Here is a 17,324-nt window from a genome sequence, read left to right on the forward strand (position 1 = left end):
TTTTTTTGGCAACGGCAGAGCTTGCTTCTTAAAAATAATTCATCCCGTTTTTAAAAGAAGCGTCTGCGCTAGCTAATGGAAGAGCAGCAGCACAGTTTGGAGTCTCCCCTGGCTTATCTCTCTCAGACAGTTGTGGGGAGTCGCTGGTGAGCATGGTGTCAGCGTGCGTGGTACGGTGCAGCGCCGCGCGGGCAGGCAGGCCTGGGGACACAGATCAAAGGGAGGCAGGGGTGAGAGCCGCTCTGCCTCTGATCCCGTGTACGTGTGTGTGTGTGTGTGTGTGTGTATGTATGTATGTGTGGAGGCCCGGCCCACTCACACAGCCCAAAGGCCCTCCTCAGATACACATACACACACACACACACACACACACACACACACACACACACACACACACACACACACACACACACATCCTTGTCATTCCAAAACACACAACACTTTCATAAAACTGCAAAACAGAAAAAGAAAAAAAAAAAAAAAAAAGTTCCTCACAAAACTTTGCGAACTTCCTTCGTCAAAACAGCAATAAGATCTCCGTCCACCGCACCTACGGAGCTCGCCGCTAAAGCACCCAACAATGTGTTTTCTTCTCCGTCTGTCACCTGGTGTCATTATTTTCTAGACATTTCTCCGAGGAGTGAAACCCAAGCTCTGCCACTGCTGAGCTCCTCTCGCCTGGCTTCAGCTCTCCGGTCGGTGCAGTTGTTTTCTTTCCTCTCCCAGCAGGTGTCCCTGTCATGCAATAATGAGGAATTCAGCCCGCAAATGCACCGGCCATGGACACCGCTTCAAAGAATCATTTGAAAAAGTATCTAAAAAGGCTCTTTAGTGTTTCCCATTACAAGTCTGTGTTGAAAATGTACAATGTTCTTGAGAGATGGCTGTAAAAGCATGACCTCTTTGGTTAATGGGGAAAGCTGTCTGTCCAAAGAAAAAATATTGCCTGTTTGTTTTGTGGCGAGAATTCAAATTTGAAGCATCATGAGGGCTATTCAAAATGAAATAATACAAATGAAAGAGACCGTAAGGGAAAAGCAGACGCAGGCCTAAATCTCCAGGTAAGGATTGAGGAATAGTGGAATGCCTGTCCTCCGTGCCCTTGCCTTTCCTTCTTTCCAACACCTGCTGTGCCGCTAAATGAAACAAGACCAACAACAAAACACACTTCTGGTTTCATACCTTTTGCCCAGCCATGCACAGCTTCACTCTCACCACCCCTAATACACTGCCTCCCTCGACCAGCCAAACACGCTGTATATCCCACAATGACAGCGACCAGTTTGAGGGTGCACGGCTTTTTCCACCGCCTGTAATGGGAAAATGTGTGCTGTCGGGATAGGTTATGGGATTGGGATGGACGCGAGCTCCTGTCGGGACTGCTGAACGCTGCAGGATTCCATTACAGACTTGGCACCTCGCCACCGCAGCCCATTTACTGGGAATCAGAGAATTTCTGTCAATCTTTACAGCAACAGCTAGGCCATCAATGCCAGACACTTGAAGAAATAGCTTGCACATACCATTGCACAAGCATATCTCCCGCAAACAGATGCTGTCTGTAACTTACAATATCAAATTCTCATTTCCATCTCGACAGAGAGTCTCTTTGTGCTGCTCCTTTTTCCATTACGGGGGGAGGGAAAAATTTGCTGTAAATCATGAAAAATAAACTGAACGCGGGTGGATCTTTTTTTTTTTTTTTTTGCTAAAAGTGATTTGCCGTTTGAGTGAAATTTGTTTAAACGCGAAGACAAACAAGGTAAACTTAGTGTTTATTGTGTGAGGGAGTTTAATGCATGTTTGTGCAGAGAGGGGGAGAATCGAGGGGCTGCCCGGCTCAGCAGGCCGCTGCACCACAGAGTGAACTCTGATTCTGCTGTCAGTGGGAACATTCATCTCCATGCTGAGAGACTGATAGGAATGCCACACAGCATTCTGCATGCATTCAATACATTTCAATTCTGTGCAGTGCAAACATGGTGTGACACATCACAACATCCACACCACACGCTTAGGCCCCCCTCCCTGAAAAAAAAAAAAAAACGTGAACTCAGAATCCACAATTTAACTTTGTAAATAAAGAGGAGAATTCAAAATTAAAATGCATTGCAGGTGGGTTTTTCTTTGAAAAAAAAAAAAACAACAACACTTTAATCAAACCCACTTGATAGAGTAATTGAATAGTGGAAATCCATGCTGTACAGTTGCCCAAAGGCTCCTGTCCTAATCCTCACTATGACAGGAAATGTTTAATATCCCAACACATTCTTGAATGCCTGTGAAGAGAGGAAGAAAAAGCCACAGTGTACCCCATGCCAGTATTAGAGAGAGCCATTAATGAAAAAAAAAAAAAAGAGAAAAAAAACGACTCCATGTTCCTGGTGTTTTTCTGCAGGTTTGCAGTGAGAGCATTAGCAGTTAAAGCCCCTGTGCCACGATTAACAATCAAACACGCTGTGAGCCTCCATGTTATCCTCCGTCGCTCCAGCAGGAGAGAAAATCTCTTTTTTGTCACAAAATCCTTAATTCTTTCTTCTCCGAAGAAAGAGGGTAATACCAAGAATGTTTCCAATCTGCTTTGAGAAATATTTGAAGAAGAAGAAAAAAAAAAAACTCCCAATAAAACACGTGTGAACGACGGGGTAATTGTGGACAAATGCAGCATTGAAATTCATTTTCAACTCTTTACACACCATTTCAATCTTATTTTCTGCCTGTTAACCACATCTTGTTGGTGAGGGTGGGCAAGACTGGCCAGTATTGATGGGTAATTGTGCATAATTCACTCCGTACACACGATTTGCATCAATACAAATCATTTTTCATTCAGCGCTACTTAAAGCTCAACCCTTACCATAGAGTCGCATTTGAACGCTCATTAATGGAGGTGTCCAAAGAGGTTAACACGTGAAATCCGCCGCTCTTTCAGAAAGAGGGCGCAAACAAACCCGCACATATAGCACCGCATAGTAAGATGGAAAGAAGGAGAAGATATTTTGAGTGCTTATTTAGATTTAAACTGGAATTAGGAAACCCTGATGTTGTTCTTTCCTCGCGTGAAGTGGCCAGCACGACAAACCTACACGTCGCCTCTGTCACTCTGCCTGTAAATCGCGCAGTAAATGACGAGGGAAATCACACGTAGCGCCGGAGTCTTCCAGCTGCAGACAATTACGAGAAGAAGATTATGGGTCTACATTTATAAGCTTTAGCTAATTATTTCATCTGCATGTGTTCTCACTGCGCTGCGCGAGGATTTAGATGTCCCAGGAAAGTCGGGGAAACCGCTGTTTGGAGCAGCTTGAGCACTTGCGGTACTATCAAGATGAATTTTAATTTGTTGATGTTAATCCAATTGTTTTACAAATGTAGCAATTTGGAGTAGCTAAAATAAATCCAGGGCTTTGGAAGGCGAACATAAAAGCCCACACTGGCAGTTATTTTGCTGAACATGCTGTTTCTGAATTTTAATTTCAGTCAAATACAATTACATGTTCTGAAGAGCGAGGGGAGGAAGTGGAGGAGGGGAGGCAGAAGACTGAAGGATGTGAACGCGTACCTAGCGCAGATACACTGAGGGGGAAGGACTGACCTGCGGGGAGAGCCCGTTGCCGACAGTGTTCATGTGGTTGCTGGATGCTGAGGGGCTCATGAAAGTATCGGAGTAGCTGGAGAAGCTGTGGCGATTGGATGAGAGGCCATAAGCGGAGCCGCTGTCAGCGCTCAGACCTCCCTGGTGCATGGAGGATGGAGGCAGGGGCTGGGGTCGATGCAACGTGCTGCCCTCTGCAACACAAGCAAGTAAAGGAGAGCTCAGGTTAAAACGAAAATAAAGTGAAATTCTGTGCTGTAGCAACAAGAATCATTAGAGGGTAGCAGGGAAACGTGAGGTCATATGATATACATTAACTGTCCTCCCTGCAAACTCTTAATTAAAAAAAAAAAAAGTCTCTTCTGTGTTTTTCAAAGACCGGAAGTGACTGGTGAGAAAATAAGTGGAGGCTTGTGTCTGCGCCACTGTGACGAACATGTGACTGTAAACATAACGACTTGCTGCATGGTTCTTATGTTCACCACATGCTTCCTATATAATTTATAATGTTATTAAAAAATGAACATTAAATATGGATGGCATACCTCAAATAAATAGGACTAATGTGATCTTAGACCTAATCTTAGATCCAACATAAATTAGATTAAACTCAGGCTACAGAGTTTACTGTATGTTCTCCACGGAAGTGTTTTTTGTGAGGCTGAAACGTTGCTTTTCTTACCCTGCGATAGCGTGGTGCTGGGGTAGCCGGAATCCGGAAGCTGGTATGTGGGTAAAGTCGGCATCCCCGTGGGCGGGAATCCTCCCGGAAGCAGGTGGTTGAAGGCGGCTAGCTGATTGGCCCCGGCCTGCTTGCGCCACCGAGCTCGCCTGTTGCTAAACCACACCTGTAAGGGAAACACACATAACTTGAAATCAAAGGTTCCGCATTGTTACGTTTTATTTTAAATTCGTATCAGTGAGTGTTTGACTGCAGCGGACTCTAAGTCGAGCCTGCTGCCTCCTGCCACCTGTGATTAATCTGCTAGTTAGAGTGAGTGGTGGTGCTGGTGCTAGTTGAGAGTGTGCTGTCCCTGTGGGAGCTGCCACAGAGGCTCAGTGGACCGTCCCTGTTGTTCTTAAGGGCCTGAAGCTGTGATCTGTGTAAACAGGCTGCCCTAAGCCCCCTTCAGAGGGAAGAAGTCATTTAAAGGTCAGACGTAGGCCACTAGCCCCCACGCCGCACACCTCAAGTATGTTTGAGTAGCTATTAGATGCTTTAAGAGGGGCCATCACTTCTGCCGGTACACCGCCACTGTGCCTGTTTTTGTGTGGTTGTTTTTAAAGCTTCTAAAGTCAGAAGAGAAAGAAGGTGTTTTAACTTTGGAGTCGAGAGTTCTGAGGCTGCAAAACGCTCACAAAATGAGCAGCACCAAATTCCCCACATTGAAAAGAGGGGAGACTCTTTTGAAGCGCAAAGATTTACACATTTTAAAAAGGCTTCTGCCTCAACAAAACATGAATATAATCAGGCCCTTTTGAAAAGAGCCAGCAACCTGTTCCATTTAACCAAGACAAGGCCCGGGCTTCGCTGTGTGCTAAGGGTTGAAGGACATTGATCTATGCCTCGCACAGGCAATTCATCAGAGTTTAATACACTGTCAGCGCAGTTCATCTACTGTTGTGTTTCAAACGGCCCGGGCCATTGTGAGAGCACATGAAAGAGGGGGACAAAAGCCCCTCCATACGCCATGGAGAACAGTGGACACAAAGAGGGGGCGTCCCTTTTAAACAGGTCTTAAAGAGGGACACTTTCAAGGGGACTTACACAGCGACATACTCGCTGCTTTTCGGGGGGCTGCCTCTTTTTGTACACACAAACATACATATAAACTCGTATAGGCCTACAAGGGATCTCAGCCCGATGGAGATCTTAATTTGAATGTGCTTCTTTTCCCACACAGTCACTGCCTCTGCAAAGACCATGTGATTCTCTTTTTTTTTCTTTTTTTTTGAAACGCTTATAGCTCGGTTTGGAGCGCTTTGCTCGGAAGAAACCGAGGAGCAACAGGCGACGGCTGTGTCAATTACGCAACTGGAGAAAACCAACAGGAAATCTTTATCTCGAGTCCGATCGCTTCTAAAGACCCCATTTGAATCCCTCAATCAGCTATTTCAAAACAAATGTGGTGAGTGGCTCCAGTGAAATTTCTGCTATTGGGATGAAGTGGAGCGTGGTCCGAGGTCTGAACTAAGCTCCTACTGGGCCAGACAAACAGCTGCCTGCCCCGGCGGAGGGGGGCACGGGGGGGCACACCCCTTTCTTCCACACACTCCCCATCACCCCACCCCGCCGTGCCACTTCACCTCCGACCTCATCCACTCACCCCACCCGTCTTTTATGTTCACTTTGACTTCCTTCCCCCTGTTGTCATCCAAGCCGAGGAAGGAGGTGTTCCATCATGGAGGACACAAAACTGTTAAACGTTAGCGCCCGCTTTCCTTTTTCTCCTTTGTCGCTTTGTCACTTCCTTTTTTCCCGCAGTCTCCCAGTCCTAACTTAACCAGGGCCGCGACTGCTGATCATTTTCACTGTCGATTAATCTGTTGATTATCTTTTTGATTCATCTATTAGGTGTTTGGTCAACAAGAACGTCAGAAAAATGTTGAAGTCCCGAGCCCATAATGACATTCTCAAATATCTTGTTTTGTCCGAAACCAAAAGAAATTCAGTTCACCATTATGGAGGATGAAAGGACACTTAAGCAGTTGGAATCAAAGAAAAACGACTCAAAGTGATTCATTTTATCATGATAGTTGCTACTTAATTTAATAGATGACAACAAATTTGTTGTTGCATCCCTAAACTTCATTAATGGACATATGGAGATTTATTTGCTGCCGCTGTCAATTAAGGCTGAATTTATAGATGCTGGTCTATTTACTGAAAATGTTCTGTGTAAACCAGGACAGAGGTCTTTGCTTGAATTGTTGTTAGTGACTAAACGTAACCATAAGAAAAAGTTTGATCATGATTTAGTGGTCACGAGCAGATACTGCAGGGAAGACTGATGAAATAAATTGTTCATTGTCATCTTTATTCCTCTGTATGGATGGCGTGTACTGCTGTGATCTTCTGTGTCTCTGTCACGTGGTTACGTCACTTGTATCCCTCATCCTGGATGTGTGTTTTAAGTGGGGTTTTGGGTGTTGTGTGGTTCAAATGGTTGTTTTCAAAAATGTGGGAATAAAAAAGCAACATTAAAAAAATCTTTCTTAATTCTGTTGATTAAAACCCATCGTGTTTCCCTTAGAAAGTATTCGCGCTTACAAATTCGTATTACATAAACGTGATTTCTAGGGGACAGGGTTGTCTAATCACCTTCAGCCGCCAGAGAAACTCACATGAAGAGAAGAAAATGAAGGGTATCATTGTAATTTATTGGAATTAGCCTTCACAGGCTTTGAACAGGCTGGCTTCAACGTTAACATGCCAGACGTACCTAAAGTACCAAACAGGCTGCAGCTTTATTGAGTTAGTGTGCACAGCGGCGGCGGTGTGTCCACTTTAACGTAGGACACATGAGAGGAGCCGGCGCCACCGACTGAGTGACTTTGTCCAGCATTCATCAGGCTCTCAGCGCAGACTTGGATAAACATGTACACAAGCGGCAACGCACATGCGCACAAACGCTGCATACGCTATCGCACACATGCATACATTACGAGCGCCCTCTTATACACATTCCCTCTCGCACGGACGAACACACAGCCTGGAGCTGGGGATTTGAGGCTGCGCTCTGGAACCTGATCACAAAGTCACCTTGGACCACAGATTCTCCTCTGCTCTCCACAATCCGGTTTAATTCTCTGCAGTACAGAGGACTGCGGCGCTCCTCCATGTCTCCCCATATCTACCTACAAGTGTGCCGGCGAATTCATGTGGCTCACTTCTGTTTCCCTTTTCACGGACTAAAAGGTTTCCGGCTTGGATACGACTGCACTGCATCTCCAAGAAAGTTTGGGGAGGCAGGGAGGATGGGAGAGCGGTAACCCATCTCATAGAAGTCGAGCTTAGCCCTTCTCTGGGAAAAGAAAAGGCGCGACTAGAAGGAGGGCCGGCTACGAACATTAAATCTGCAATAGACGGTTCAAGTTAGGTGTCTTTGCCGTAATCTTCCATTCATTCGCAGCCAAAAGAATCGATTCTGGGGCGATCAAGTGGTGTTTTGCATTTTCTTATCTCCGATCGGCGATAATACACACTCCCGACATGGTAAACATGTGACACTGCAGTGCAGTAAAAAACCCATCTCTCTGTTGTCTCTCTTAAATAGGATCACTCATATTTCAGAATTCCCCCGTTCAGACAATCCTCCATGAATTTCTTATTTATTTATTTTTTTTTTTTTGTCAAAGACGGGCGCTGAATGTGTGTGACGCCTTTCAGGAGCCAATTTGCAACATTCGGTAGATGAATACCAAGAGCCGAGATAATGACAAAACAAAATGTGCTGCTGACTTCATATCCACAAAAACACAGAGGGGTGATGCAACCAGCCTCAACATACAAATCCTCTTCTGTCTCATACCACGCAATGCCCCCTCCTCCTCCTCCTCTCTCCTTCCCCTCTTCTTTCCCCTCTCTCTCTCTCTCTCTGTCTCTCTCTGATTCCCTCCCTGCTTGCCTTCCAGACTGGCACTATGCTAATTAAAGTAGCTAGGAGTGTGAATTTGAGAGGAGAGTGGGATTAGCTTGATAAGTATCAGGAGTACAGAAGCACTGTACCAAAGTCATTTAAATTCTAATAATAAGAAAACTGTTAGAACATTCACACTGATGCATTGCAACAATTTCTCCCCTACAATCTACACAAATCCTATTTATTCCTTTATGAAACATAAACCCATACTGGCGGGAATACAGTTGCCTGTTGGGTTTGGTTGTCACCACTCAGCTCCATTGTGATTTCCTCTCTTGCTGCTGGTACTCGACTGATATTATAACAATCGGGAAGGCGCGTATTACCTCCTGATACCTCCCCTATGGGATTATATTCTCGCTCGCTGTGCTGAAAACTTGTTTTTAAAAGCGTCTGTGCCTGTACTGGTCCGTCACAAAGAGCTACGAGGGGCCGGCCACGCAGTACCCATATAGGTCTTCTGCCTGCGCTCATTCCATGCATCAACAGGCCAGCACAAGCCACCGATAAAGAGAGAAACTTTTTACCAAATTGATTTGCATGCTTCGTAAAAAGCAATGGTTATACCTTATTAGATTCCACTAAGTATAATAGCTACATGCAGAATGTTTATTGGTAATGAAAGAGGAGCTATGTGACAGATTCGGTAAAGTGAGCCAGAGGCGGCGTGCTGAGATGATGAGCCTCAGCCGAGACTCAGGAGTCGCTCTCTTAAAAACTTCAGTCTAAATAGAGGAGAATGTAATTTGCTTCATCTGTGAGCGCTGATTTACAGCGGCCTGCAGCCCATTGCCTGCCTGCAGCCCCCACCCTGACACTATATCCCCCCCACCTGATCCACCCCCTCAGAGGGAACGGACACAAATGATGCTCTCTCCTCTCTAATAGCTCATGGAATGGCTCTGCTGCCTGCTCCTGTTAGAACTGAGGGGTTATCAGATGGAAAGTGGCAGCGTACACTGCATCAGACCGAAGGTAGACTTGGCAGAATCCCCTCCCACTGAGACAGCCTGGAACTAATTGCTGAGAGATACGGATCATATCCCACAATTTGTCAGTTGGGGTGATAAAACCATTGCAGGGCGGCTCGCGGTGGTGAAGGAGAGCTGGTAGCTCCGCTGAAAGGGGGCAGCGGGGCTGATAAAGATGGATGGCGAAAGGGTCTTAAAATGGCAGGCGAGGGCAGGCACAAGGGAGTTACTTCTGTTTATGAGTTTAGGTTGCGAGTCAGTGCTAAGCCAAACACTCATCACTTCCACAAGAATCCGGCAGTGTAATTTACAGCTGCAGCTCTGGGGCCGTGGCGGCCGAGCGCGGCCACGTTCGAGTGCGCTCTACCTCAACCTGAACAAACGGCTCTCCACATTATCGCCATGTTTAATGACAAACGGATAACAGCGAAGCATGACGGCGGACACAAATTCAAGTTAAAATATGAGTCTGTGGGAGCGCCAACACCCCCTGCCTATAGTTTCTCTCTCAGCCCCGAAACACCGGTTAGTGCGTGAACGACATCTGGAAGATGCGTCATTGCAGCTGTGCTGGAGAAGCTTTGCTCTCAGGCCAAAGGGTCTCCTCTCTCCTGCCCTGTGATGGGCCTTTGGGCACCTCTGTGCGGGCCCAGCTGGTGGACATTTACAAACATGCACACACCATCAAATTCACATTTAGCCTGAATTCTTCCAGATTTAGCTTATCGTTTTATTTTTATGTCGATGTTTGTGTGGTATTTCTTGAAAAAACAGTGACTCCTTTGAGATACATTTGAGCGAAAATGCTTAAAAGAAACGACCATATATTTATCTGTGTCACCAAACTGCAGCACAACTTTAAGCATTATTTATTTTGGCTACCAGGGCTTAACTTTCTCAGAAAATTAAGTTTGACTTGACCTTTGGAGACTTTCAAAGACTTTAAGAATTAGATTATGAGGTAAACAGCATTAACAAATTATAGCCATGACTCAAATTCCTCAGGTTCCCACATGACATCATTTAAGTCTATTATCTAACAGCAAAGACATAGCAGTCACTCCGCTGTCTTTCTTCTCTCGCTTTAATGTTTGGATATTTTCGTCGGGCTCTGTAAATACTCAGGCGCTAATAAAAGAATGGATTTTGCTCTCAAACCTGCCCTACATGATGAATTTGAATTAAACTACACTGAAGCATTTGCACTTCACCATAATCATTAAAAAAATTAAGCCAAACATGTGTTGTTATTATAATATAATCGCTGAAGCTCAGGCTAAAAAACGCCACATTTAATTTTACTGTCTGCACATTTATTTCCCGATCGCGTTCAGTTCTTCCACCTCTCGTCCACATTTACCCTTTATGCTCTGAATAAAATGCAAGTATTTTGCCTTGTAACAGCCATGGGCAAAACGTCTCCTCCCTTGAGTGAGGCATTAAATACTCAGACACACACAGGACATCCCTGCATGTTGGGGGGTTTCAAGACGGACAAAGACATGTGTGGAATTAGTTACCCAGGCTGATGAACAGTTAGCATGCGGTGAGCAGTCTGTGGGCTTCAGAGGGAGTGTGAACGACTGTGGTAAGAGGAGAGGGGTGCCCCAGACCCCCCCCTTTTTTTTTTTTTTTTTTACTAGCAGCTGATTGATTAATGTTGTTGTCGGGGCATAGGGTCCCTAGAGAGGATGAGGAACCCTGTGTGATATGTGGAGGGTTTTACAAGCAGCGGCGAGCTTGAAAGTGATGGGATGAGATCCTGGCCAAAAGCCGAAATGAGAAATCCATCAGGAATGCATTCCCTTTCTCTCTTCTCCTCTTTTTTTTTCTCCCTCTCTCCGTCTTTGGAAGAACAGCTGCTGCTATAACTCTACTGTACATATCTTCCTTCAATCTTACATACAACCGCTGGGCAGCCGGGCTGTCGGACAGCGTCCTGCATGGGCTCTGAGGTGTGAAGATGGGGAGCGTCTCCGTCAAACATCTTGAACATGAAGGCTAAGCAGCAAAAACTCCCCCGACATGCACAGCGCAACGCGGTAAAAAGGGCAACTTCCCTCTGACAGATGAGTAAATCATGGCCATGGGTGAAAGTGGGGCAATATTATTATGATTTTAAACGGAGTGCCTTCAAGCGCGAGTTCAGTCGAGTGTGATGCCTTCTCGCCGTGGAATTACGGTATTTGCTGTTCAGGCAGCACAGATCCCTGTGAGGCCTGAACAAGGTGAAACACAGTGTGAACCTCTTTTTGTTAACGACTCGCAGCCCTGAGCAGCTACAGCACATTGATGTCGGCAGGTGGAGTTTTACACTCAGCTTAGGTTAGGCCCAACTACATGTATTCACCCAAAATACAAAAAAAAAGAAGAACATGTTTTGTTTTTTATTCGTCCAGGTTTTAAGATAAACCAACACGGCACAATAATGTCGAAGTGAATGTCTTCATTGAAAAATTACATTACGTCTTTGGAATGTGTCTTTCTGGAAACAAGGTCTTAGTTATTCAGGGTCATAAACAAACATCACAAAAAATACTTTTCACTGGAACTTCTGCCAAAGAAATCCTCTCTGTGAACAAAGTTGTGATCCAGAGAGACAGAGACACTGTTCCTGTGAAGAGATGTTGCTGTAGTATTTTTAAATGGAAATCTTTATTTGTATCTAGACAGGAGAGGGGAAATCTCTGGAACTTGCTGCAAAGCTAAGCAGTTCTGGGGAGGAACTATTTACATGTAACAGAGTTGTGAGGAGAAGTGATGAAATTACGAAATAAATGTCATCGTAATCTGTTAAATGTTACTGAACCTCAATTTAAAACAGATACCTCGAGCAAAAGCGTTGGCTATTTCTATATAGATATTCTAGTTATTTCTAATGCCTGTCACAGAGTTGGATCTGACTTGTCCGGGTTGAATACATCATAAAAATTAAAACTATTTCTTATGGCAGAGTGCTGAGGATGGGTTGAGTGGACCTTGTCACAATTCGTCCACAAATTCAACAACGAGTGAAAGTTCCTTGTAGCTGCTTATTGTGTAATAAGTGTCATAAATTACATAACAATTGAGAAGTAAAAATAGTTACATTGCTTATTACATTTTTCACAGAGTGTCTAGTAATCTGCAACCTATTTTTATATATATATATATATATATATATATATATATATATATATATATATATATATATATATATATATATATATATATATATATATATATATATATATATATATATATGGTGTAGAGGGTTACTAACTACCTACAAACTTGATCACTATCGCTCCATTTGAATTACCTCAATACCAAACATATGCAAATACAGACTAGAGGAAAGAAATATCAGTAAGATTTTCTCTGCAACTTTAGTGGAATGCAGTTACCTTTTTATTTGTGTCCTGATTACATAATCCCGTTACATGTATTCCGTCACTCTCCATGCCTGCTTATCTGCCGTATTTTGTTTAATGTTAATATCGATGTGTTTGGTTTGACTGGAGACCAGAGTGACGTGTCGTCACGTGTGCACATGTTCCTGGTTACAGACGAGTATATCCTTTTTATTATTTTTAAAACTGTAATCCTGTCAGTAATCCCCCATTTACTGAATGGATTTGTGATCTATATACATGTTTTTATCTGTAACTTTACCTGAATACAAACGACTACTCCCCAGTGTTGAGTTCTTGACAGGGTAACTAGCAGCATGTGACTTATTACATTTCAAAACCAGTTGTTACTCTGTACGTGTATATGTGTTAATGACCCAGATGAACTGATGCTTGCTGTCACTGTGACTGTACTGGTGGTCTGACCTGTACTCTCGCCTCTGTGAGTTTCGTCCTCTGAGCCAGCTCCTCTCTGGTGTAGATGTCTGGGTAATGTGTCCTTTCAAAAGCCTTCTCCAGCTCCTCCAGCTGCTCGGCGGTGAAGGTGGTGCGACTGCGTCTCTGCTTCCTCTTCAGAGGCAAGTCAGGTTCTGAGTCTACATCTGAACCGTCGTCTGTGCGGTTACCTGAGGTGGAAAGAAAAAGACAGAGGGCCATCTTTGTGATCATGAAATGAAAACGAGTTAATGAGTCTTTTGTTTGAATTAACTCTGGGCTGTTTGTAGAAAAAAAAACTGATCAAGACGAAGCTCTAACAGTGTTTATCTGCATTTTGGAGCCTCTTTTGTGGCTGAAATGACAGCCTCTCCCCTCTCAATACACAACTGGGAGAATATTATCTTAATCTGTGGATATTTATTTAATATAGAAGAGGCCCTGATACACAATCCTGCCTCAGCGAGGGGCCCCAGAGGCTGTGAAGGCAGAGGGCTGAGGGGGAGCGGGGGTGTTGCTGGGTAGAGGGGTTAATCTGCACAGGCCACCTTGCTGCTCCTCACCCTGCTTTTCTCTCTCATTGGCCCAGGGCACACTGCTCATACACAGCACAGCCAAAAGTGTATAAAATAGAACACAATATCACACCAAAACCATTCAGTCCCGTGTGTTTCCATCTGCTGTCATTAAATGAATTAAAACATATTTTACATTACTTTTTAGGCATTCAACTAAGCTGAATTTTTGCTCGAGGAACATAGATACAGCACAAAGCTGTACAATCCAGGCCGACAGGGAAATTTTTGACAGCAAATACGCATTACCATTGCACATTACCATTATAACTGAATTTAGAAAATTGCATCATTTTCACCTCCTCTGCACGTCTATTCAAACTACATGGCCCTTTTCATTTTGTGTCATAAAATTTATATTTTCATAATTTCCTCATTGAGACATTGACAAGGCGGCGTGATGTGCCAGTGTTGCTCCAGGCCTAGTTGGATTGCATCATGCTCAGTCCAGAAAGTGTGGGAGAGGGAAAATAAAGGGAGATATTGAAGGAGAGGGTGCATGAAGAGATTTCTGCCTCTGACAGAGAAGCCCTTCGCTATTCAGCTCAAACGAAAAACTATAAAGCTCACCTGAATGTCTCGCCCAAGCGAGCTCCTTTCCTACCGCCTAATTCGTCGTTTAACGGCCACGATTTCTCTGTTTGCTGCTCACTCCAGTCAAATCTTTCAACATAAGTGGACAAAAGAATACTCAAACCTAGCCTCCAAATAACAACTGTGAGAACAAAAGAGCAACAGAGCTGGCGGAGTCTCAAGGCCAGCTCCAGAGTTTAATTAAACAAGGAATTATGGGATTATATGGAGACTATCATTACAGGCCACTCTATGAGTCTTCCACGAACATTTTTTGTCCCCCTGAGCTCATGCTCGATGATTCTCTACGGATTACATGTGGCTGCAGGACATGAGGCCGCATTCATTAAATCAATTCTTCAGTCTTATCCTTTTTAATAAAGATTGATTCTTGAAGCACAGACTCACTCCGCTGCAGAACACCCTTGAACATACAAAGTTGAATATGTACATACACCACATATCCCTTTGTTGGTTTTCATGAGGATGCGTATATCCATTCGCCTGCTAACTTGCCATGACGACACTTGAGACCGGCCCGGCAGACTGAAGATCACTTTCCAAAGTCACCTCTGTGTCCTACAGGGAGACGCGGGGGCCACATACTCAAGGGGCCCAGAGAAAGACACTGAAGTCTTCTCCTCCTCAAATTATTTTCTTTTCCTCCCCTTTGTTGTTTGAGGCGCTTTCGCGGACTTTATTTTGCGAGTAAACCTCTGCGGCAATCTGTGTCACATTTAGCATGCTATCAGGCTAATGACTGATAAAGCTCAGCAGACAATAGCTCGCACCGCTGCTCTCCATTAAGCCCTACAGAGCCAACACATCTGCTCTTGTACATGAACCAGAAGCACAAGGTCAACAGCCCTGCCTGTAATGAGTAAGGGAAAATGGAAAATGGCACACGCTGCGTGGGGCCAACTGGGATTGGGCTTGGACGTAAAACTCATCTATATGCTGACTACATTTGGAGACTCGGAGAGAGAAAATATATTGAAACACGTGGCGGCTCTCCATTTTGATGCCCGAAACTGACTTCTGGTGAATATTTAGTAGTGTTTCAACAAACTCAGAGACATGTCAGTACATACAAACAGCTAAACAGACAAAAAAAAAAAAAAAAAAAAGAAACACACTGTTCTAGTTTGTTTTCCATCCAAAACCACTTTAAAATCTAGATTTCATGTCTCCTTTTCCCCCTCACACATGAGCCTAATGTTAACAAATCACAGACATAATAAGACTCTGCGAACAAAAATCCCTGCAGGCCTGTCCAGGTCAATTCCTTAACGGTCCGCTCAGCACAAAAGGGTACACTCTGATTAGACGTTTGTATAATACGACTGAGGTAATTCCATTCACAGGTTCACGGGATATTGATAAACCATTCTCATTACTTATCGTCCAATTACAATCTAATTATGTGCCGTCCAGTGGGCACGATTACCGCCGTGTACTCTCCTCCAGGGGCCCTCTGAGGTTTTCCCCCACGATATTGATTTAAAATTGCACCCATTATAAATAGGAATTAATCAGGTTTGCACACTGCTTTGTCGAGGTAAGCGCTTGATTAAGATTAAGATTAAAAGAAATAACACAGGGTATGGTTTGAGTAAATGCAACGTTCACCTAGATCATGATAGTTTAAAGATTTAACTAGAGAGTATCAGTCTCTGACCTGCAGTGAATTTGTTGACCACTTTAAGAGGTCAAAAGCAGACACTAATGCAGTGTTCACACCATTAAGGATGGCAAGGATTTCCACGTTAACAACTCTGGTGAACGACAGAACTTCACCAGAGTTGAAGTTGGAGTTGGGTATTTTGTGCATTTCAGAAAATCTGAGTTTCCCAGTTGTAACTGCAACTTGGAAACTGTCGTGATTGCCGGTTAATCTCTGCAACAATGTCAAGAGTTCGGTTCCAAATCCATTCAACATACTGTTAACACTTTAAACCACATACTCATCCTCATAGCATACAGGATCAGAATCAGAAATAATTTATTGATCCCACTGGAGGAAATTGTCTACGTGTTGGCAGTTTTGTAGTTAGTATAGAAAGATCTCCACAAAGGTGATCATTTTATGCTAACAATGCTAAAAGATTCAATATTTGCAGTTGGTTGCACTGGTTTAAACTTTTATTCTTGCTATGAGCAGCTTCTCTGCATCTGTTGTGCACTGCATTGAGATGAGTGCACATCAACAGCACACTCAAAAGTATACTGACTGTTTTCAGCGTATTTTAGTTAAATTTGTGCTAGAAAACTCAGCTTTTACTGAAGAAACGTGTATTTACAGTGATTAACAATTGGTTACCCCTGTTTTAATCACTGTGGTTGATTCCATACAAGAAATAATCCCTAAAGACGCCAGAGAACCGCCAAATTATTCCATCCTGCTGGTGTGACTTTGCTTTAATGATGGTTTAATTCTGACCAGACCTTTTAGATAAAACCACGCTCTTGCTCTTGAAGGACTTGTGCTGCTAGTTAATAGTTTTAAGGTCACTCTGAGGTTTAAAGCCTGCTCTCTCCCCTGATGCTCCTCCGCTGACCCCGGCAGTCTCTGCTGACAGTCTCTCCTCAGACTGCAGGCAGATGGGATCCTCATCATCACCCCTGTTTCTTCAGAACCTCCTCCTCCATCAGCCCTCCTTCTCCTCTTCTCCCTCCAACCCCTCGGACTCCTCCAGTCCTCCACCTTTACCCCTGAGACGCTGAAGTAATGCTGATTAAACAGACAGCTGTCCACTCAATACCGGCAATTAACCAAGTGATCTGTCAGGTTACCGATTTACGATACATAACAACTGCAATAAACTTCAGGTCAACCAAGCTGTTGAAAAATGCTGGTTTAAAGACGTGAATCCGATTCTTTGAGGCAGTTTGCAATAAAAAAAAAATTTAAAAAACAGTGACGCATTGCAGTTAAATGATCAGAAAATGCATAAAAATTGTGTTTAATCCTACTTTAAAACCGCATCCTCGCATGAGTCACACCAGGAACAAAGTTAAAAAGGTGAAAAACTAAAAACTAAAACTGAAAAAAGAGTAACTTCGATCCAAGAGGTGTAACAATAACTGGGAAGAAAACGACAAAATCCACCGTGAAAATAAACAAAATGATAAAAAAAATG

At 43.8% G+C, this 17,324-nt stretch overlaps 1 protein-coding gene across 3 annotated transcripts in view; it reads right to left on the bottom strand.

Moving 5' to 3' along the window:
• The window catches only part of pax7a (paired box 7a), a 46,965-nt gene that overhangs the window by 11,603 nt on the left and 18,038 nt on the right, over positions 1 to 17,324 (bottom strand). For 2 of the 3 annotated variants that reach the window (XM_037101163.1, XM_037101162.1), the window contains exons 5-7: positions 13,028 to 13,227; positions 4,278 to 4,443; positions 3,596 to 3,789 (exon numbers count right to left, since the gene is read on the bottom strand). In XM_037101163.1, coding sequence (XP_036957058.1) covers positions 3,596 to 3,789; positions 4,278 to 4,443; positions 13,028 to 13,227 — 560 coding nt within the window. Of the gene's footprint in view, positions 1 to 49; positions 202 to 3,595; positions 3,790 to 4,277; positions 4,444 to 13,027; positions 13,228 to 17,324 lie in introns of those variants that run through there. The other variant, XM_037101164.1, reaches the window with a different exon arrangement.

Source organism: Acanthopagrus latus, chromosome 6 (assembly GCF_904848185.1).
Source record: "Acanthopagrus latus isolate v.2019 chromosome 6, fAcaLat1.1, whole genome shotgun sequence".
NCBI classification, from domain to species: Eukaryota; Metazoa; Chordata; class Actinopteri; order Spariformes; family Sparidae; genus Acanthopagrus; species Acanthopagrus latus.